Source organism: Gorilla gorilla, chromosome 6 (assembly GCF_029281585.2).
Source record: "Gorilla gorilla gorilla isolate KB3781 chromosome 6, NHGRI_mGorGor1-v2.1_pri, whole genome shotgun sequence".
NCBI lineage: Eukaryota > Metazoa > Chordata > Mammalia > Primates > Hominidae > Gorilla > Gorilla gorilla.
In genome coordinates this window covers 42,282,735-42,304,658 of record NC_073230.2, presented here as the reverse complement: position 1 = coordinate 42,304,658, position 21,924 = coordinate 42,282,735, and the positions used below count along the sequence as shown (strand labels likewise).

At 44.6% G+C, this 21,924-nt stretch overlaps 1 protein-coding gene across 1 annotated transcript in view; it reads right to left on the bottom strand.

The window, feature by feature from the left end:
* Positions 1–1,646: 1,646 nt before the first annotated feature.
* The window catches only part of NPSR1 (neuropeptide S receptor 1), a 221,313-nt gene continuing 201,035 nt past the window's right edge, over positions 1,647–21,924 (bottom strand). The window contains exon 9 of the mRNA XM_004045301.4: positions 1,647–1,755. Within this exon, the coding sequence (XP_004045349.2) occupies positions 1,647–1,755 (109 nt within the window). The remainder of the gene's footprint in view (positions 1,756–21,924) is intronic.

Below are 21,924 nucleotides of genomic sequence, written 5' to 3'. Positions count from 1 at the left end.
GAGCAGGCCCACACTGTCACTGCATCCTGAGGAGGGTGAGTGGCGATGGGGTCTTGGGAGCTGGACAATGGTCGTGATCAAGAAATCCATTGAGTAGATACTGTTATCATCCCTACTAGATGAAAGGAAACTGGGCTTAGTGAAGGACAGTAACATGCCTGAGTGTTCAGTGCCAGACTCAGATTTTGAATCCAGTTCTTTCTGACTCCAGAAACTTGTTCTTCACCAGTGTGAAAGCACTCACGCTGGACTCACACCAGATCTTCTCCCCTCCTGCCCCAGGGAGAGCAACTGCAGACTCAGCCCTGGCATGACGCTGCTATGGCTTGACATGGGTCTGGGGTCCCCAGGGAGACCCCTGGCACTAGGCACAGGGCCACCTGCAGCACAGGGGAGCCTCCGCACAGCAGCCTCTCCTCCCCACCATGTTGATATCAACCTCAGTTTCCTTGCTCAGCTCTTTCATTTCCCGCTGACTAGAGCCCTATCCTGAATGCATGCCCAGCCCTCCAGCCCTGATCTCTTCCTCAACTCTTGCGGAAAAAAAAAGTCAATATATTAATTTAATTGAGTGAAATGAGTGTTCCTTTACAAAAGCCAGCCATGCAGTCTGCTAGTCAGAATGAAGAGTGTATTGAAACAAACACATACAAACACTCTTCAGAAGAAAGGAAGGGGACAGCACGCCTCTCTGGGAGGCATTGCATTTCTAGGAAACCCACAGACGGAGAGTCTGAGCTAAGCCACTCTGGGAGTCCAAATATGTCATGATCTGCTCCCCAGCACTCACAAAATCATATTTTCATTACGAACAGAATACGTGTTTATTATAGAAAGTCAGCTGAGAAAGGAATAAAGAAGAAAAACCTCTATCATCCTACAACTCAGATATGTGCACATGCTTGAGTGTGTGTGTGTTTACAGAATCGGAGTTATACATTTATTATATACTAAAAAGTATATTGCATATATATTTACAAAATTGGACACACACTCTTAGCTACCTTTTGTGAAGTCATTTTTAATATTTGGATAGTTGTATTGTTTTGTGTAGATCAATATTTTCCAAATTTGGCCGTGCTTCACAATTGCCTGCGGAGTTGAAACATTTTTGCAAATTCCTGGGCTCTTTCCTGCATGTTATTGCATCAGAATTTCTAGGTTTAGAAGTCTGCCTTCTTTGCCAGGCTTGGTGGCTCACACCTGTAATCCCAGCATTTTGGGAGGCTGAGGCGGGTGGATCACTTGAGGACAGGAGTTCGGGACCAGCCTGGCCAACATGGTGAAACCCTGTCTCTACTAAAAGTACAAAAAATCAGCCAGGCGTGGTGGCAGGTGCCTGTAATCCCAGCTACTGGGGAGGCTGAGGCAGAAGAATTGCTTGAACCCGGGAGGTGGAGGTTGCAGTGAGCCAAAGTCGCACCATTGCACTCCAGCCTGGGCAACAAGAGTAAACTCTGTCTCAAAAAAAAAAAAAAAAGAAAAAGAAAAAGAAGAAGTCTGCCTTCTTATAGCCCTCCCTGGTGAATCTGATGCAGGCCATCCTGCTGTGACCCATTTTGGGAACCACCGGTGTCCTTGTGCCCTGGTAAGCAGTGAGAAGTGGCACCATGCACAGGGCCATCTGCAGCACAGGGTGAGAGCTGTCACCTTGGAAGAGCCCAGGAAGGTACACCTGGCCAAGTACCCTTCCAATTCTCTCTTTGAGGGCAGAGCGTTAGGGCAGCCTCCTGGAGCTGACGGAGAGGGATGACCCTGGGAAAGAAGAAAGGCTTATTGAAATGTATAGGGACCTGGGTCTTCCTATTTGCATAAAAGGAAGGAATGTGTGACCTCACTGTGGTCATTTCTCATAAGATATAGTCTACCTCCCACCGCGGTTCTTCATTTTCTACTTAATACCACCACAAATAGCCTTTTATTTTGGGTGACAGCTCTGCTTCATTCATCTTCTCCAACTTTTTCCTAAGGGCTGGGCCCTGCTGCCTCTTCTGGGTGTCTGTTTTGAAGTGACAAGTGGCATTGTGGCCACTCCAGCTGAATGTGGACAGCATCTTTGAGCACCTGACTCAAAGCCTCCCTGGAGGCTTTAGAATTACTCTAGTGACTCTGCAGCCATTTCAGTTTTATGATTCTAATGGGCACCAACATGTTCTTCCATATCTGTCACCAATTCTACCCTGACGGCCGCCTCTCAGCCAACTGACCCCTCTGCCTCTGGTCTCCCTGGACTCCTTGAGTGGGTGGGCCAGTCCTCATCAGGCATGTGCAGTCTGCTACCTGGGCACTCACTATTGCTCCGTCCAGCTTTTCTGAGGCTGTACCTCTGACCATGACCTCCATCCCCTTCCCAGACCCCAAATAGTGCAGTGACACTTGTCCCAACACCCAGGGCCTGGCTGCTCCACTCTCTCTAGAAGCCCTTGTCTTGTCTTCCACTGCCCTCTCCTCAAGACTGTCTGCAAGGAGGCAGGAGTGGGCCACCCTCTTTGTGTCAGGTTTTGGATAAGGGCCCCTAAGGGCCACCATTTTGATCTCAGCTTGGCTCTGTGCTCTTGCCACCCCCACACCCCCATGCATCCAAGTCCCACCACCTGTCAGAACATTACCTTCCTGGCCCCACCCCATCAGAATTGTGGCTCATCAGTGCTCAGTGGCTACACTGTCCATGCTGAGATCCAGATCCTTTTGGCTATCAGAATGATTGTCATCTTGGTGGCCCCGTCTTGTGGTTCATGAACCAAATGTAGACCTTCTAACTTCCCAACTCCTATGGAGCAGTGGTTACGGGTCTCTACTGTCCAGGAGTGGAGGGCAGGCCCAGGTTGTGTGTCTGTATGGGGGACTCAGGCTCTGCCATGTGACCTGCAGCCGTGACTCCCAGGCCTGATTCCCCAGTGACTCCTGCCACCCACTGACCCTCACTGCTGGAGTCCTGCAGCAGAGCTCCTGGCATTCCAAGTCTTTTTCTGCTGTCAGAGCATTTCTCTCTAACCTTGCTCAAAGAAAGCTGGATTCAGATCATATTCAATGGTCTCAGACAGAGGCTGAGTAGGAAAGTGGTCCCATAGAGGTCATGATTCAAGAGATATCAGCCTAGGTCCTTCTCAGACCTCCCGATACCATTTCCATGATTAGAGAGTCTTTCTTTTGAAACAGAAGCCATTGACTCTTTTGAAGTCCCCACTTAAATACAAATATTAGGTTGTATTAAAAGTAATGGCAAAAACTGCAACAGCTTTTGCACCAACCTTTAATATCTTGAGAGGAATCATGCCTTAAGCCTTTCTCAGGGGGTGACATGGGCAGGACTGGGGCGGTGCTGTATGTACTAGTTGACAGGCAAAGGAAGCAATTTTTAGTTCTTTCTGAATTAGAATTCACAGTTTATGTGTGAAGAACTGTGCTAAGCACTTTCCTATGCTTCATTTCAGTTAATTTCATTGGCATATCACCACGTACAGCTAATATCAGCATCTGCATGTTGCAGACCAGGAAAATGGGATCCAAAAAGCATGAGCAAAATGCCTTAGTCACATAGCCAGTACATGGGGTAAGGGTTTTGAACTTGGGCTTCCTGACATCCTGCCCCATGATGTGGGACAGCAGTGATATTTCCCTTCCCTCTTCTTTCTCTCCTCCCTTCCAAGCTGCAGTACAACATTTACAAATTCTGCCGTCTGCATCCTTCCCTGATCCGCTTGTGGTCTATGGCTGTCACCTCCTGTCCCACCTGTCTTTTGCCCCTTCACCTCTCCCTGCCTCACCATCCCTCCCAGTCCCTGGCAAAGTTTGCTGTAGCTTTACACCCTTTTCCTTGAGGAGAGACAAATAGGCCCTGCAGTGTGTCCAAGGAGCCACAGTGTTTCTGAGGAGGGTGGTGGGGCTCAGGAGGGGCTACAGGAACAGTGGCCATTATAATAGGGCTTTCAGGACTGGGCTAAGCATGGTGCACACACAATGCCTTGACTTTTGTCTCTTAATCATTTCCTGGTCCATTTGGCTAGTTTCTGCCATTGAAATCCTTTAATAAAGGGCCATTGTGCTTCTTTCCCAAATAGAATCGGGTATGTCATTCCAAATGCAGATAGGAGCCCTGCCTTTTAGTCAGCATGTACAGTGCCACTGTCCCCACAGCTCCTCATTCTCTCCTAACAATAGCAGCCAGGTGCTGCCAAGAGCATGACTCCGCACAGCTGGAGGCCTCCAGGAGGCAATGGGGCTCGACACCCTCTCAGGGAGCGCTTGATTCGTTGCCTCACATTTGGGGATCTCTAGGCCAATCTGGGGTGGAGGGTAGACTGATGATGGAGCCCCAGGGCCAGAGAACTTAGTGATCTGCCTGTATTTGCAGCCTTCCATCTCATTCCTTGAATCAGACCCTTGAGGTAGGGCGCCGGAAGCAGCTAAACTCTCTGGAAGACTTTACCCCTTAGAACAGGGCTTCTCAATCTTCAATGTGTGGGAATCATCTGGGGATCTTGTTAAAATGCAAGTTTAGATTCAGCCCGAGAGTCTGTATTTTTACTAAGCTTCCAAGAAAGACCAATGTTGCTCCAAGGGCCCTGTTTTTTACTAGCAAAGGCTCAGGAACTTGCTCAGTATGGTCACTTTGACCTTTAATTACTTATGTGTGGGACTAGGGCCTGAATTTCATTGTCATGAAGAGTTCCATGCATTCATTCATTAATTCATTCATCCAATAAATATGCAAAGAGTGTCTACTATTGTTTTGGAATGATAATACCGTAGGGACGAGAATAGAATATACCTGATTGTAACTGGTCAGTGGTGGAAGCAGGCAATTAAGCTGATAATTAGGTATAGTGCACCAGGTGAGATAAGTGAAGTGATAGAGGAAGTACTTCCCAGGAGCAGGATCCTTGAAAAATACATCTGTTGCTGAAAAAAGCAGAGGTAGTGGGAGCCAGGAGAACAGAGGAAAAGGGAGAGCCAATGGTCTGCTTAGCCTTGATGGAGCAGTAAGTCCAGAAAGGGGAAAGGGAACCAACATGGCCTGCTGGGGTCCTTTAACTTGGTACTTCACATGTGACCTGGGTTTTCCTGTTAGTTGCTCATGCAGGGAGAATTTGCCTGGCTCTGCTCACTTTAAATTCTTCTCTCCCTACTCCCTTCCTCCCTCATTCACCATTCCTAGGGTCCTCAGAGGATGTTACCCAGAAGCTCCAAAGATCCAACCCTTTCAGCTTTCAGTGGTTTTAAGCAATAAGACAAGATGGTCTCACGGTTTAACTGAGTTTTCATTGAACATCCCACGAAACAATCCATTTCTGACTATTGTGGCCCTTGCACAATTCCAGGCGTAGGACCTGGGGACAACATTAAATGACACCCCCACCCCCAAATTATCCCTCCTTTTTTTTTTTTTAACCAGTGCCCATTTTCATCAGGTCTCTACCCAGGAATCTTTGAATTCCTTGTAGCAGCCTGACGGTAGAGTGAATCTTAGGGTAATGTGAGCTCGAATATGACACCACTATGTTTTAAAATATTAAGTAATTTAGTTCTTACAAGAAGATCCTGACAGGCAGTATTATTGTTTCTACATTACATTTGAGCAAAGGGAGGCGCACACAGATAGATAAGCACTGCAAATTTCCTAGCATCACTGGGCTGGTGGTGGCCAGCATGCCAAGGCTCCCCTTAGCTGACTGGGTGAGGACCGTCCTCTAGTTCCAAGAGCACTGGGCTGGGGTGGGAAGCCAGATTCCAGTCTCAACTCTCTGCTTGTTGGGAAATTTACTCACTTCTCTGGGCCTCAGTCTTCTCCTCTTTCAAGAGAAGACTGTGTATCATTAGGGCTCTTGCCAGCTCTAACTCACCATGGCCCTTACTGGTATGAGTTGTTATAACTTTAGTTATCAATGATCAGTTAGGGGCTGACAATAAGGCCCCTTTGCTGCACTCAGGGGAGGTTGAATGATGAGGAGCCTGCTTTGTTCTGCACTGCTTCCTGCCGTCTTGTCTTCCTGCCTCCTGCCTAGGCTGTTTCTGAAGCCTGTTCCTGGCTTGCCCCACCTAGTCCAGCTGTCTTGGCTTTCATCTCTGTTATGGTTTGGATGTTTGTCCCCTCCAAATCTCATGTTGAAATGTAACCCCCAATGTTGGAAGGGGGGCCTGGTAGGAGGTGGCTCCCTCATGAATGGCTTAGCCCTATCTGCTTGGTGAAGAGCGAGTTCTTGCTCTGGTAGTTCATGTGAGATCCCGTTGTTTAAAAGAGTGTGATACCTCCACCTCTCTCCTGCTCCTGCTCTGACCATGTGACACATTGGCTCCGCCTTCACCTTTCACCATGGTGTAAGCTCCCTGAGGCCTCCCCAGAGGTGGGTGCCAGCACCATGCTTCATGTAAAGCCTGCAGAATCATGAGCCAATTAAACCTTTTTTTCTCTATAAATTAGCCAGCCTCAGGTACTTTTTTTATAGCAGTGTAAGAATGGCATAACACAAAATTAGTACTGAGGAGTTGGGCATTGCTATAAAGGTACCTAAAAATGTGGATCCAGCATTGGAACTGGGTAATGGGCAGAGATTGGAAGAATTTGGAGGTTTCAGAAGAAGACAGGAAGATGAAGGAAAGTTTGCAACTTGTAGACTGGCTAAATGGTTGTGACCAAAATGCTGATAGAAATATTGAAGTCCAGGCTGATGAGGTCTCAGATGGAAATGAAGTTATTAGGAACTGGAGTAAAGTCACCCATGTTATGCTTTAGTAAAGAGCTTGGCTGCATTTTGTCCAGGCCCTAAGGCTCTATAGAAGTTTGAACTTAAGAGTGATGGCCTAGGGTATCTGGCAGTAGAAATTTCTAAGCAGCAAAGTGTTCAAGAAGTGGCCTAGTTGCTTCAAACAGCCAGTGTTTATATGTGCAAGCAAAGAAATGACCTGAAACTGGAACTTATATTTAAAAGGGAAGCACAGCATAAAAATTTGGAAAATTTTCACACTAGCTGATATGGTTAGGCTGTGTCCTCACCCAAATCTCATCTTGAATTCCCATGTGTTGTGGGAGAGACCTAGTGTGAGATAATTGAATCATGGGGGGAAGTATTTCCTGTGCTGTTCTTGTGATAGTGAGTAAGTCTCATGAGACCTGATTGTTTTATAAAGAGGAGTTCTCTCTCTCTTTGCCTGCTACCATCCATGTAAGACATAATTTGCTCCTCCTTGCCTTCCACCATGATTGTGAGGCCTCCCCAGCCATGTGGAACTGTAAGTCCATTAAACCCTTTTTCCTGAATAGATCACCCAGTCTTGGGTATGTCTCTATCAGCAGCATGAAAATGGACAAATACACAGGCCATGTAGCAGGAAAGAAAATAATTTTCAGGAGAGAAGTTCAAGCACGCTGTGGAGCAACCACTTGCTAGGGACATTAGCCTGACCTAAAGGGAGCCAATTGTTAATACCTGAGAGAATGGGAAAAAGGCCTTGAAGGCACTTTAGAAGTCTTGGGGTGGTCCCTTCCATCATAGGCCCAAAGGCCTAGGAGAAAAGTGGCTTAGGGGGCCAGGCCTATGGCCTTGCTTCCCTGTGCTGCCACACTGCTCCCTGCATCCTGGCCACTCTGGCTTCAGGCATGACCCAAAGGGGCCAAGGTACAGCTTGGGCTGCAGCTCTAGAGGGTGCAAGCCATGCCTTGGCAGTTGTCACGTGATGTTAAGTCTTCAGATGCTCACAATGTAAGCATGAATGAGGCTTCCACCTAGATTTCAGATGATTATGGAAGAGCTTGGTGCCCAGGCAGAAGTCTGTTGCAGGGTGGAGCCCCAACAGAGAAACTCTACTAGGGCAATGGCAGGGGGAAATGTGGGATTGGAGCCTCTACACAGAGTCCCCACTGGGACACTGCCTAGTGGAGCTATGGGAAGGGAGCCACTGCCTTCCAGACCCCAACATGGTAGATTGGCAGCTTGCAAACTCTGCCTGGAAAAGCCACAAGTACTCCACTCCAACCCTTGAGAACAGCCATGTGTACTGCACCCTGCAAAGCCACAGGGGTGGTTCTGCCCAAGGCCTTGGGAGGCCACCCATCATACCAGGGTGCGGGACATGAAGTCAAAGGGGGTTATTTTGGAGCTTTAAAATGCGATGACTGTCCTTCTTGGTTTTAGACTTGTGTGGTGCCTATTGCCCCTTTCTTTTGGTGAATTTCTTTCTTTTGGAATGGGAATGTTTACCCAATGCTTGTGCCACCATTGTATCTTGGAAGCAAATAACTTGTCTTTTATTTTACAGGCTGATGGTGGAAGGAGAATGAGTCTCTGATGACTTTGGACTTGATGCTGGAAAGACTTAAGACTTTGGGGAACTACTGGAAAGGTATGATTGTATTTTGTAATGTGAGAAGGACATGATATTTGGGAGCCAGAGATGAAATGATATGGCTTAGATGTCTGTCCCCTCCAAATCTCATGTTGAAATGTAATCCCCAGTGTTGGAGATGGGGCCTAGTGGGAGATGTTTTTGTCATGGGGGTGGGTCCCTCCTGACTGTCTTAGCCCCATCCCCTAATGATGAGTGAGTTCTTGCTCTGGTAGTTCACATGACATCTGGTTGTTTAAGAGAGTGGGGTGCCTTCTCCCTCTCTCTCTCTTGCCATGTGACATACTGGCTCCCTGTCACCTTCTGCCATTATTGTAAGATTAGTGAGGCCCTCTGCAGAAGCAGATGACAGCATCATGCTTCCTGTAAAGCCTGCAGAACCAAGAACCAATTAAATCTGTTTTATCTGTAAGTTACCCAGACCCAGATACTTCTTTATATCAGTGCAAGAATGGCCTAATGTAATCTCACTTGCCACCTCCACTACTAAGCCATTCACAACTTCTGCTTTCAGATATCCATCTATCTGTTCATCTACCCTTACTTTCATCCATCCATCCATCCATCCATCTATCCATCCATCCATCTATCCATCCATCCATCCATCCATCCATCCATCCATCCATCCATCCATCCATTCATCCATCCATGTTATCCACTTCTTCCTGATTAAGCTGTCAAATTAGGCCACCCTGTTTTTTCATGTCTAGATGAGATGAATTTAAAGCCCTAGCCCAAGGATTCTGGAGTATCCAGAGCCTCACAAGATTTTCATAAATTCCCAGGGGGCTTATTAATTGTGGTCACTTCTGGCTCCAGCTTCCTTATTCTGAGCAAATTCAGTCTAGGGATCCCCGTGCTTGTTGCTCATATCTTCCCTGTTCGGCACCCCATTAACTCAGTTATAGAACTCAGCCATTTTTCTTAACATTCACCAGTCCAACCATTTACATAAGGCATTCACATTGTGAATGTCTTGTAGGTATGGAATAATTTTAGCTCAGAAAAGGAAATCTCAATGTTACATATTACTATACCTAAATATCCCATGGTCATTTCCACAATTTGGGCTCATTTCACCTCATACTTGATTCCTTTCCTAAAATGAAGTCTGATGACAGCTGTTAAAATAAGATACATATTTTTTCCTGGCTCCAAATGTATTCAACAGGAATTTATTTTAGAGTGGTCCAGGAACTGGGCCAGGTACTATACCAGGGGCTGGGGATATTGATGAGTCATGTCTGACTCATCCCTGGCTCCAAGAAATTTACAGTACAGTGGGGTGACAGTCACATGACTAGCTAAGTGCTGAAGGTGTTCTGGGTGTGCGGATGGTACAGAGGCAGCTCAGAGGGAGGAGGAGTCTGCTCTCCCTCTTGGGTCCAAAACTGCTTTGATATTTGAATTAAGTCTTGAAGGTAGGTATTCATCAGGCAGATGACAAGAAGAAGAGATTTCTAGGCACAGAGAGCAGCCTGGACTAAGGTACAAAAGTATGCTGCTAAATGTTCACGTACCTGTTCTTGAAAAAGAAAAAGCCTAGTGTCTGCTTATTTGTAGTGACTGCTGATTTCCACGGTGTAAATATTCCCACCCAGGTTGATTTCAAGCTACCAAAGCAATATCACTGAATGCAGAGTTGGGAAGAGATGTGCACCCTTGGTCTCCATGAGCTGGTAAAAGCCTGTGCCCACACCACTGAATACAGAAGAGCTGAACACAGAGGGGTGCTAAATTTTGCCCGCAGAATGTAACTTCCTAAAGTCAGGGACTTTTGGTGTTTTGTTTACTGTTCCCTACCACTCTTAACAGTAGTCTGGGATGGAGTTGGCACTTGATAAATATTTGTTGAATGAATGAATGGATGGAGGCTGTTATAAGGCCTATAATGTGTGTAGACTTTTGCCCCAGGGGTATAGGAAGTCCAGGAACATTGCTAGAGGTAAGGAGGGCCCTGAAGAGTTTGGAGATTTACACGGATTGTTGTGAAAGCAGTGGGGAAGTGGAGGAGTACAGTGAGGTGAGACTGGTGACAGTCAGAAGACTACTGCAATAATCCTAGCAGTAGTTCATTATGTCTGATAGGAGAGGGAGTGTGGGAACAGAGAAAAGGCAGAGATTTTAAATAGGATCTGATGTCATCAAATTTGCATTTTAGATTAATCACTTTGCACTACTATGAATGACTGGGCCTTTATTTCCCCGCCTTGAATTGTTTTGTTGTTTCACTTGAATCGTTTCATTGTCTAATCCATGCTTCCCTGGTTTTTGCCTCCACTTGGTTATGCAGGACACTTTCTCCCCATGATTTCCAGAGGCTGTCATTGATGAAAAGTCCTGTCTGCTACCATACTGTGGCAGCCCTGTCATGGAGTAGACATTCGTCCTGCCAGTGTTGTGGGACTCATTTCCCCAGAACCTTGACCTTAAATGCGAAATAGAGTGGTACATGCAACATCTTTCCTTTATCAATGATAGAAATGATAGAAACAGTAGGTGCAACGAAAGACAGCAAGGGGCAGGTCCTCAGGAGTGGTTGGTCTCCTCTCCCGCCAAAGTCCTGTCTTCTGCAAGCAGGCTTGTTGCAAGTAGGCAGTTTGTTGCCCTGGGCCACCCCCATTCAGGCCTTTGGAGATTTGAGGGTCAGCAGCACCTCTTTCTCCATCTGTGTTACATTTTGTCAGAGGGGGACAGAGTAGTCCTAATGCCTCACAGACTTCTAGTGACCCTGCCTGCTTGCCCCCAGGGTTTAAACGGGAGTCCATGGAAACCGACTCAGGGGGCAAACAGGAGTGACCAAGACTACAATACTGTGAGAGCTGCCCCTCTTATTTTGAGGAGAAGGTTTGTCTTACTGGGCCAATCTCATGCACCCAGCTCCTTCTTCCCTTAGTGGGAGGTTTCTCTCTTCTGCCGAGAGCAAGCTCACCCTGCCATGTCTGCTGGACAAGCGTAGACACTACTGTGCCTAGTGGTGCATCCTGCTGAGGGTCATGCTAGATGTTGAGTGCAGCTCTGTGTCCAGATCTCATTCCCTTTCCTTGACTTTGGGGCTTACTTTTTGCAGGTTGACCCTCAATCTTTCTTGGTCAGGAATGCTGTAATTCCCAACTTTGATTTTCTCCTTGTTTGGGTTAGAGTTACTTAGGTCAGGCTAAGGGAGAGACTAATAGGCCAGGTGGGAGTAACAGAGGGCTGTGTGGTGCAGAGTGGGGTGCTGCCTGGTCCCTCCCTCCCCAGGGCTGGCTTTCTAGTGAAGGGGGAGCAGAGGTTTTAGACCCTTTCTAACTCACTTTTGGCTATTGCTGAAAGGGTCTACATCCCCACATTCCTGGGGCTTTGAAACCAGCTGACTTCTTGCTCTTCAATAAAGAAAATTCACCAGGGGTTTATTTAATAACAGTCCACTATCTCTCTTTGACTGCAGATTATTTGGCGATTTGGCTCGTTGAACTGTCAATCTTAGATTCCTCTCATTTGATTTCCTCCCTAACGTCATTGTTTTTGGGGAGACTCAGATACTTCAGTATAGTACAGCTTTCCATGTTATAAATTTTAAAGACTGAAAGTTTTTAATAATACTGGCTGGACTTTCTCCATTTAGGGCAGGCATACCTTATTACTTTATTTATTCTACAGATTTTGGAGTTCCTCCTTTTCCATAGGTGAGCTTGGAACTGAGTGCCAAACTATTTTAGACTTATCCTGAAAGGCTGGGAGTGCAATGCCACAGACACCACTGAGCAGGGGAGCCACTTGCTTTATAATTTCTTAAGAGAGATTGCTTCTTAAGGAAGCAATAGTTCTATTCGTCTCCCCAGCGACCCACTACTTATTTCCAGAGCAAAAATCAATCATCCCTGTTGCTCCTGGGGTGATATCAGAAATCTTCAGGAAGAAAGATGACACTACTTCACAGCTATGACAGTTGTGAGTCACGGGGACTTGGATGTGTTTCCAATGGGCCCTCTGATGTTACTGGCCAGTGGGCATTGCCCCAGGCCTGCCCTCCTTGGGCTGAGGAGCTGGCCTGGCCAATTGCCTGTTCCCTTCAGCTGCTGGCTTCTGGGCTCCAAATAGCCTCAAGCCTTTACTGAAGATAGAAACAGGAGGCGCAATGAGAGGCAGCAAGTGCGAGGATTTGTGAGGCATCAGCTGGGATATCCTATCTCACATGGGACTCCACATCTACCACGCTTTCCACCTGCCACTTTGCCATCCTCTCCAGGGCTTGGCTTGGGAATAAGCCTTCTCACCATCCCTCCTCCCATCTGCTCTGTTTTGGAGGTTGAGTCCACAAAGCCTTTTGGCTCTTAAAACTGTCAGGACAATCACTCCCTTTCTTAGAGACATTCATTGGCTTTGGTGGTTAGGGTTCTGGGTTCCTATGTTTCCACAGCCCATGTTTATGGGTACTTGTGCTCAGAGCCTCTTTCACCTTTGCTTACAAGGGTCTTATTCAGGCCTCAACATCCCACAGTGGAAGGGCTCAGTCTTGCTCCTGGGTGGAAAGATGACACTGAGGCCTGGCTTTAGTTCTCCCATCCCCAGAAGAAGAGAAAGTCAAAATCTTTTATTTTTTATTATTATTATTTTTAACCAGAACCATGATTTCCTTGAAGACCTCCCATGTGGTCTAAAGAATTTTTCAATTTGGCATGGGTTTTGCTGCAGGAAACTTTTTTTCTAACTGTAACCTCCAAACCTCATAGTAACCTAAAGAATATCCCAGTAATTCACCTAGCTTACTCTCCTTTTCCCTAGAGTGCAAATCTTGCAAAACTATCTAGTGCTTATTCATACCCTTTTCCCAAAGTTTGTACCTCAAGGCATCTGCTATTTTAGGTAGGAAGAGGAGAAGCCCATATGATCATGGTTTTCTGGATCACTTATCACAGTCTAATTATGCAATTGTGCAACTGAGTTGTCTCAATCAGGCAAGGCATAGTGACCTTGACCAGCCAAGTCAGGTCAAGGAAAAAGGGGCTTATTATAAACATAGACATGGAAAGAAAGCACTGAACAACGGACAGGTTCCAAGATATCTCTGTGAATAGTTTCCTCCAGGCTGTGCGCTCTGCCTCATGTCCCTCCGCTATCCTCTCATCATTTGCATGTCTGTCTACAACTGTGCCCTTGTCCTTTCTCCATGAGCTGACTTTCTCTGTTTACTCACGGGTCCTGCTGTCTCATGGTTTTGGTTTTGAGATGGTTCATTGTGACTTATCTTATTTGAATTCTACATCATGAACTTTGGGTTTCAATTCCCGTTAACTGGCTTATCTCTCAGCCATAGTGTGCGGACCAATCCGTGGGCATCCACCTCTGCCTCATCTGTTTTGGTTGGGAGCTGGAGGCCATGTGGGACCAAACGTTGGCCCAAGTATCCAGGACTATGCAGGGTATTGTCCCTCAGTAGGGACTACGAGCATGGCAAGCACATTGAAGTGGATTCATCCCAGCATTAGTTTTGTTATGATGAAGATTGGAGCTTTTCTCTCTCCTTTTCAAATAAAGGCAGGGAAGGAGGGTGGGTCTGTAAAGCAGGTGGACTCTGGGCATTGCTGTGGGTGCAAACTTTCCTTAGGAAGAGGCTGGTGATTTGTGAGGAAATGACCTCATTGTTAAAAAGAATGCATGCAGGATCCTTATTATGTCTGCTGAGAATGACCCTTCATGGACTCTGGAATCTGGAGCAGGTGGGGAGAGAGGTCAAGAAGGGCTGTTTCTCCTTTAACTCTCACCCAAGCTTGCCCAAAGGGGACCATGTGACTGGCATTCATGGGCTAGTCAGAAGAGAGAAATGAAGTGCCCCTCTGTCTTATACCTGCTAAGGATGCTAAGAGGGGGTGTGTCTTGAGAAACAGTATATAGAATCTGATGGGGAACAAAGGGAAAGATTTCTAGAGATCAAGAAAAGAGCTGCACAAAAAGAAAACGCATTTTCCGTGGGGAGCTGTTTCCTTCCATGTGGCGGTGTGATTATTTTAGCCTCTGGGAAGAAGCTCCCTCACTCCTACCAGGGAAGAAAGAGGGGCTTAAGTCGCTTGGATTGAATGTGGAAAGATTCTACTGAGCATGCTCAGCTCAGCCTTGCCCTCTTTTTCATGGGGGGAGCTGTCCATAGGGTCAGAAGTTTCTTCCGCGTCTCTGTCTCACCTGAGCAGTTCACTTCCCGCCACAGGAAAACCTGTCCTGCATCAGCGCTTCCAGGGATTTTGTGGGTGTATCAGGCAGGATAGGCTAACCAGTGAAACAAACAACTTCCAAACATTCCACAGCTGAACAAAAATAAATGTTTGTTTCTCACTTATGTCACCGTTCAATGAGGATTGGTGGTAAAGAAACAGGCTCTATTCCATGCAGTAATGCTGAGACCTAGTGTTCTTCCATCTGGTGGCTTTGCCCTCTTCTAAGCCCTGAGAGTCCTCTTCATTCAGCTTGCAAATGAGGGGAGGGTGTGAAAGCATGAAACACACTTGGGAAATTTTTATGGACCATATTAGGAGGGTGTGCAGAATTTTTTTCCACATTCCATTGGCCAAAATTCAATCACATGAACAGAGTTAACCATAAGGGAGGCTGAGAAAGATATAGTGTAGTTGTGCCTGGAAGAGGGGACAAACATAGGCATGGGTGAACAGTAGCTGTTTATGCCACAGTGGAGAAGACCAGTTCCAGAGTTCATTGTTAGCAGGCTTTCTTGCCTGTAGGCACAAGTCACATTTGTTAGTAATAAGGGTGTTGTTTTAGTCTCTTCTCTGTTCTCTTTGTTTTATTTTATAATCTGTTCAAGATGCTCATGAGGAAAAAGGAAGTTACATTTGGACATCTCAACTCCAACATTTTGTGCATGGCCTAGGAACATTGAGAAATATAACAAAGCAGTTGGATAAGAAATTGGGATATATTTTGGACATTAATTTTCTTTGAACTTTTAATTACAAGGTGGAGAGAATATGATTTTGGACTTCAACTCCTTTGGGGTTTAATATCTTTGTACATTAATCATTGAACTTAATCATTTAATTTTAATTTCAGAAAATTCATGATGAGAAGGAGTTTATATTCAAATTTGGAACACCTTGTAATTGGTATTTTATTGCTGGAGTGTCTTTTTTTTTTAATTATTATACTTTAAGTTCTGGGATACATGTGCAGAACGTGCAGGTTTGTTACATAGGTATACACGTGCCATGCTGGTTTGCTATACCCATCAACCCGTCATCTACATTAGGTATTTCTCCTAATGCTATCCCTCCCCTAGCCCTCCACCCCATAACAGGCTCCAGTGTGTGATGTTCCCTTCCTTGTGTCCATGTGTTCTCATTGTTCAACTGACACTTAGGAGTGAGGACATGCGGTGTTTGGTTTTCTGTTCCTGTGTTAGTTTGCTGAGAATGATCGTTTCCAGCTTCATCTATGTCCCTGCAAAGGACATGAACTCATCCTTTTTTATGGCTGCATAGTATTCTGTGGTGTATATGTGCCACATTTTCTTTATCCAGTCTATTGATGGACATTTGGGTTGGTTCCAAGTCTTTGCTATTGTGAACAGTGCTGCAATAAACAAATGTGTGCATGTGTTTTTATAGTAGAATGATTTATAATCCTTTGGGTATATACCTAGTAACGGGATTGCTGGGTCAAATGGTATTACCAGTTCTAGATCCTTGAGGAATCACCACACTGTCTTCCACAATGGTTGAACTAATTTACACTCCCACCAAAGTGTAAAAGCGTTCCTATTTCTCTACATCCTCTCCAGCATCTGTTGTTTCCTGGCTTTTTAAGGATTGCCACTCTAACTGGCATGAGATGGTATCTCATTGTCGTTTTGATTTGCATTTCTCTAATGACCAATTGATGATGAACTTTTTTCATATATTTGTTAGCTGCATAAATGTCTATTTTTGAGAAGTGTCTGTTCATATCCTTTGCCCACTTTTTGATGGGGTTGTTTTTTCTTGTAAGTTTGTTTAAGTTCTTTGTAGATTCTGGATATTAGTCCTTTGTCAGATGGATAGATTGCAAAAATTTTCTCCCATTGTGTAGGTTGCCTGTTCACTCTGATGGTAGTTTCTTTTGCTGTGCAGAAGCTCTTTAGTTTAATTAGTTCCCATTTACCAATTTTGGCTTTTGTTGCCTTTGCTTTTGGTGTTTTAGTCATAAAGTATTTGCCCATACCTATGTCCTAATGGTATTGCCTAGGTTTTCTTCTAGGGTTTTTATAGTTTTAGGTCTTACATTTAAGTCTTTAATCCATCTTGAGTTAATTTTTGTATAAGGCATAAGGAACGGGTCCACTTTCAGTTTTCTGCATATGGCTAGCCTATTTCCCCAACACAATTTATTAAATAGGGAATCTTTTCCCATTGCTTGTTTCTGTTAGGTTTGTCAAAGATCAGATGGTTGTAGATGTGTGGCATTATTTCTGAGGCCTCTGTTCTGTTCCATAGGTCTACATATCTGTTTTGGTACCAGTATCATGCTGTTTTGGTTACTGTAGCCTTGTAGTATAGTTTGAAGTCAGGTAGCTCGATGCCTCCTTGCTGTAGTATCTTAATGTCGTCATTGAATTTCACTGTAGAACATATGATGGTCTATATTTACAGTGACTGTATAATTTATCACCCAAACTAGATAGTTTTGAGAGAGAAAGGAGGCTATATTAATAATTTTGCTGGGATAACAGGCAAAAACCTGGACTGTCTTGGGTGCATTGGTGTGTATGGTCACCCCACTTATATTGGACAATGTGGAAGGGCATACTTAGGAAAGAGAAATGGAATAAGGAATGGATTTGCACTCTTGTAGAAATTTAATTAGTAAATTTTCTGACCCACATCAGAGCTCCCTGGGGATGAATTCTAACTTGTCCACTGATGTTCCCAAAAGTATCTACAGAGAAGCTGTATGAGTTAGGGTCCATCCAGGCAAGGAAAGAGAAACCACACTAGGTATTTTAGATAGAGAGACTCAATGCAGGGAGCTGATCCCATGGCTATGGGTGGAATGAAAGAGCAGGAAAGAGAAGTAACATAGAGAGTCTAACTGCAGAAAGCTGCTAATATTCCTAAGACTGGAAGAACAAAAAATAAAGGGTAGAGTTATCCTAAGAGTTCAGAGGAGGCCCCAGGGCTGATGCTGGACTCTGGGGGTGAGCTCCATGCAACTGAGTACAAATAGTGCCTGGATGCTGCTAGTAACTGAGGAGATGGCAAGGCTGGGGCTTGGAGGAAGAACTGCCCACTGCCACCCCCCAACTCCCACTCCCGCAATTATGCTCTTGCTTGCTTCCAGTCTCCTGCCTATCTCCTTTTGGCAGACAGGAAGTCAATGATTGAGGTAGTCTGAGAAATTTGGTTTGCAAAGTACTCACCCCACCATCAAGAGAAGTGAATAGAAGGGTGGCTTTGGAGCTGAGAAACAATAAGGAAACAGAGGGTGCAGGTGCAATGGTTGGCACTGGGGGACTGCCTGTTGAAGAGGGAGCAGAATGCTCTTGCTGGAATTTCTGATCTCTGAGGATCACCACAGGCTTAAACTGAGCATGGGCTTAGGAGTTGAATGCAAATGAGTTAAGAACAAACTGTTAGGGATATCAGGGGTGGGTTCTTCTTTTCCATTCCTGATGTCTTCTTTCACTGTGGAGATATCACATTCCCAATTCCTATTTGCCCTTCAGTCACTCTGATGAAAAGGAATGGCTGAACCATGCATCATGAATTTGCAGAGAATAAACCAAGCATGCTTAGCTCTGCCTTCCCCTTCTCTTGGGAGTAGGCTGCTTACAGGAAGCTGATGTTCTCCTCTGCCCCTCCATGTGTAAATATTACCTGTGCGTTCATTAAGCTAATATTTATTGGTATCTACTCTATTTTGGGTGTGGTTCTGTCCTTGGGAATACAACATTGAATAAAACAAAGATCTTTGTCTCATGGGAGATATCAACAATAAACATAGCCAATAAGCACATTGTACAGTATGTTAGAAGGCAATACATACTACTGCAAAAGAAAAATGCCGGATAGTCGGGCATCTAGATTGCTGGGCTGGCAGCTGCAGTATTAAACAATGTAGTCTGGGTGGGCCTCTCTTAGAAAGCACCATGTGGGCAAAGATCTGAGGAAAGCAAGGATGTTGGACAAGCAGATATCTGAGGGAAATGTATTCTCAGAAGGGGAACTGCTCAAGTGCATGGGGAGGTGGCTCAGAGGCTCATTTTGACAAACACGAGTGCTGTTTGTTGCTCAAACTCAGAACCCTGGCAAATGCCATCAACTTTGAGGTGAATCTTGACTATTCTCTTCCTCAATTCAAGCAATCACCTGTCCCCAGTGTGAGTAGGGCATTGGGCTTTTGCCTCCAGCAGAGGCGGGTTTAATCACCAGGTGAACCTGCTGAGGTGTTTGTTGCCTGGAAAGAAGTCTCAATCAGCACTGGCTATAAGTTAGCGCTTCCACCAGCTCTGCAAATGGATGCAAACAGTCCCTTAGCTTGCCTGCCTCATCCAGCTCAGCTTTGTGTCCAAGAGAACAGTGTTACAGCAACGGCTGTCTATTGGCAAAGAAAGGAAGCACACTGCTTTTCTTTGAAGAAGCAGTCCTCAGTCTCCAAAGCATGGTCCAGAACTAGGATGGGAGTGGGGAGAGTGAGGAAGGAGGGGCCAAGTCTGAGAATCTTGGGGGTCTGTGAGGTCAAAACTCTTTTTACAACAGTACTAAAATGTTACTTGCCTTTTTCATTTTTGTTCTGTCATGTGTACAGTGGAATTTTCCAGAGGTTACATGGCATGTTATAATGCAACAGATTAAGTGCAGAGGCAGATTAAAATACTTTTTTTCTGACCACATATTTGTGAAGACTGATTTTCCTTATATATTTCCATCAAAACAGCATATTGCAACAGATTGAATGCAGAAGATATGAAAATCTGTCTTCTATTAAGTCAAACTTAAAAAGATTTGCATAAAGTTAAAACAATGTCACTTTTCTCACTAGATTTTGTTGAAAATAGTTATTTTCATATAAAAGATATTTATGTTAATATAGTGAGTTTATTATTGTTATTTGTAAATGATTTATAAACAAATATTTTTTCAGTTTTAATTTTCAACATGAATGGATTATAAATATCCTTGTAAATATCAATGCATATAATACACATAAGTAATCGTAAAGGACTTGTTTGGTCTTTTTGAGGCCAAAATATTTAAGAATGGCTGCTCTAGAGTGCTTTGATAAGGGATCACATCAGCATGTTGGTATAGCCCTCAAAACACCTCTGCAGAGGTGTCCTTCCTTGTTCCAAGACATCACATCAACACATGGCCATATTTCCCAACTTGGCTCTTGTTTGGGCATTTATATGCACGCATAACTACATTAGATTAAAGTCCATCTTTATGTGAAAAAAATGCATTTAAATCTCTAGTGGAAAGAGGAAGAATTAGAGTTGTCTTGAGTTTTACTAGCAGATATCTAGGTGGTTAGAAGAAGTGATAAAGTTGGACTCAGGAGATAACATTCGTGTTCCGGTTGGACCAGGGGAAACCACTTAGATGTAAGCAAAGGAGGCCTACACAGTTCCTGGCCATGAGGAACTTGAGCTCTGACCCCCGGGGCTGCTCCTAAGTACCAGCCCATTGAAGAGTTGCACCAGAGCCACCTGGATGAATCGCCTGGGTGAGTTGCTATAAATACAGATTTCCATGTTCTACCCAGAACCCAGTAAGTCAGAATCTCTGGGGTTGGGGGTTCAGAAATCTGGATAAAAAATAAATTCCTTGAGTGATTCATGATGCAGCCAGGTTTGAGAACATTGGATTGGCCTACTTAAAGTCTGTCAGATAGTTATGATGATGTTTGAGTTACACTGTTTGCCCCAGATAGCTCTTCCAGTTGCCTACCATGGGCCCAAAGTCCCAAGCTTTGGTGATTAGTTCTTTGGAGTTAGGGCAGCAATATCTCCAGTGTTCCCTATATAGAGGATGAATCCTCTCCTGAGGAATGCTGTGTTCAGCTGTGCTCTGGGGCTAACATCACCGCATAGTGGGATATTATGCACTTCAGATCTCCACCCTGGGGGACAAGGAAGGGCAGAAAGAATGAAAACAAGCAGGAGGAGACTCTTTGGATGAATACTGAATTGGGAAACCAGGAGCAAAACTTAAGGATTCCAGGTCCCCTCGGCAGGCAAGAAGAGAACAGAAGATGGATATTGATTTCTTCTGAACTGACTCACAAGGCTCTGTGGAGGAGCCAAGTCATTTCTGCAGACTTTGAAAAATGTTGGCATCAGTGTTCCTGCTATCACTGGATGCTAATGATAGATGATGGCTCTGAACACAGAGAAGGATCTTTCAGCTGTCTCTACTGTTTTCTGTATGTAACCAAGACCCAGTTGATCACCTCCCTGTTTCTAGTCTGGCTCCCTTCTCTGCACTGCTTCCAAAATAAACTGAACACCCTTGAACCTGCCACCTAGAGCAAAAAAGAGACTCTGCCAGCCCCTCTCTGTACATCTCCTCCCTCTCCCCACAAAGATACTTCAATCTGGACTCTTATAAAAAGTGATTTCCTGCTTTGCTTTAGAGTTTTGTCACTGATATGGTTTGGATCTGTGTCCCCACCCAAATCTCATCCTGTGGCTCCCATAATTCCCACATGTTGTGGAAGGGACCCAGTGGGAGATGACTGAATCATGGGGACAGGTCTTTCCTGTGCTGTTCTTGTGATAGTGAATGGGTCTCACAAGATCTGATGGTTTTAAAAATGGGAGTTTCTCTGCACAAGCTTGCTCTTTGACTGCTGCCATCCATGTAAGGTGTGACTTGCTCCTCCTTGCCTTCTGCCATGATTGTGAAGCCTCCCCAGCCATGTGGAAGTGTAAGTCCAATAAACCTCTTTCTTTTGTAAATTGCCCAGGCTTGGGTATGTCTTTATCAGCAGTGTGAAAAACGGACTAATACAATTACCTATGTGTGCACTGCTAAATATGATAATTTAATTTTGGTTAGTTTTGAATTTCATATAAATGAGATCATATGGTATCTTTAATGTCTCTGTCTTTGACCTTTATATTATGTTTTTAAAGTTTTTTATGTTGCTGCAAGCATATGCAGTTTCTTCATTTTTTTGTTGCTGTAAAGTATTCCATTGTATGAAATACACCATAATTTCTTTATCTATTCTACTGCTAATAGGCATTTGTTTTGCCTCCAATTTGAGGCTCTTATAATTAGTGCTATTACAAATATTTTTCATATCTATTATGGTGCACATAATTCACACTTCTGTAGGGTGTGTACTCAGTGTGGAATTTCAAGGTCACGGGAAACACAAATCCTTAGTTTTACTAGTTTAAGGCACGTAATTTTCCAGAATAGTTGTACTAATTGTTCTCCAGTTCACACAAGATAAGCATTTCTGATGCTGTACATCCTCAGCAACATTTGATATTGTCAAAGGTTTTAAGTTAGGCCAATATGCATACTCATATATCATTGTGATTTAATTTACTTTTCCTTGCTTTTTAATGAGATTAAACACCTTTTCATAGTTTTTTGTCCATTT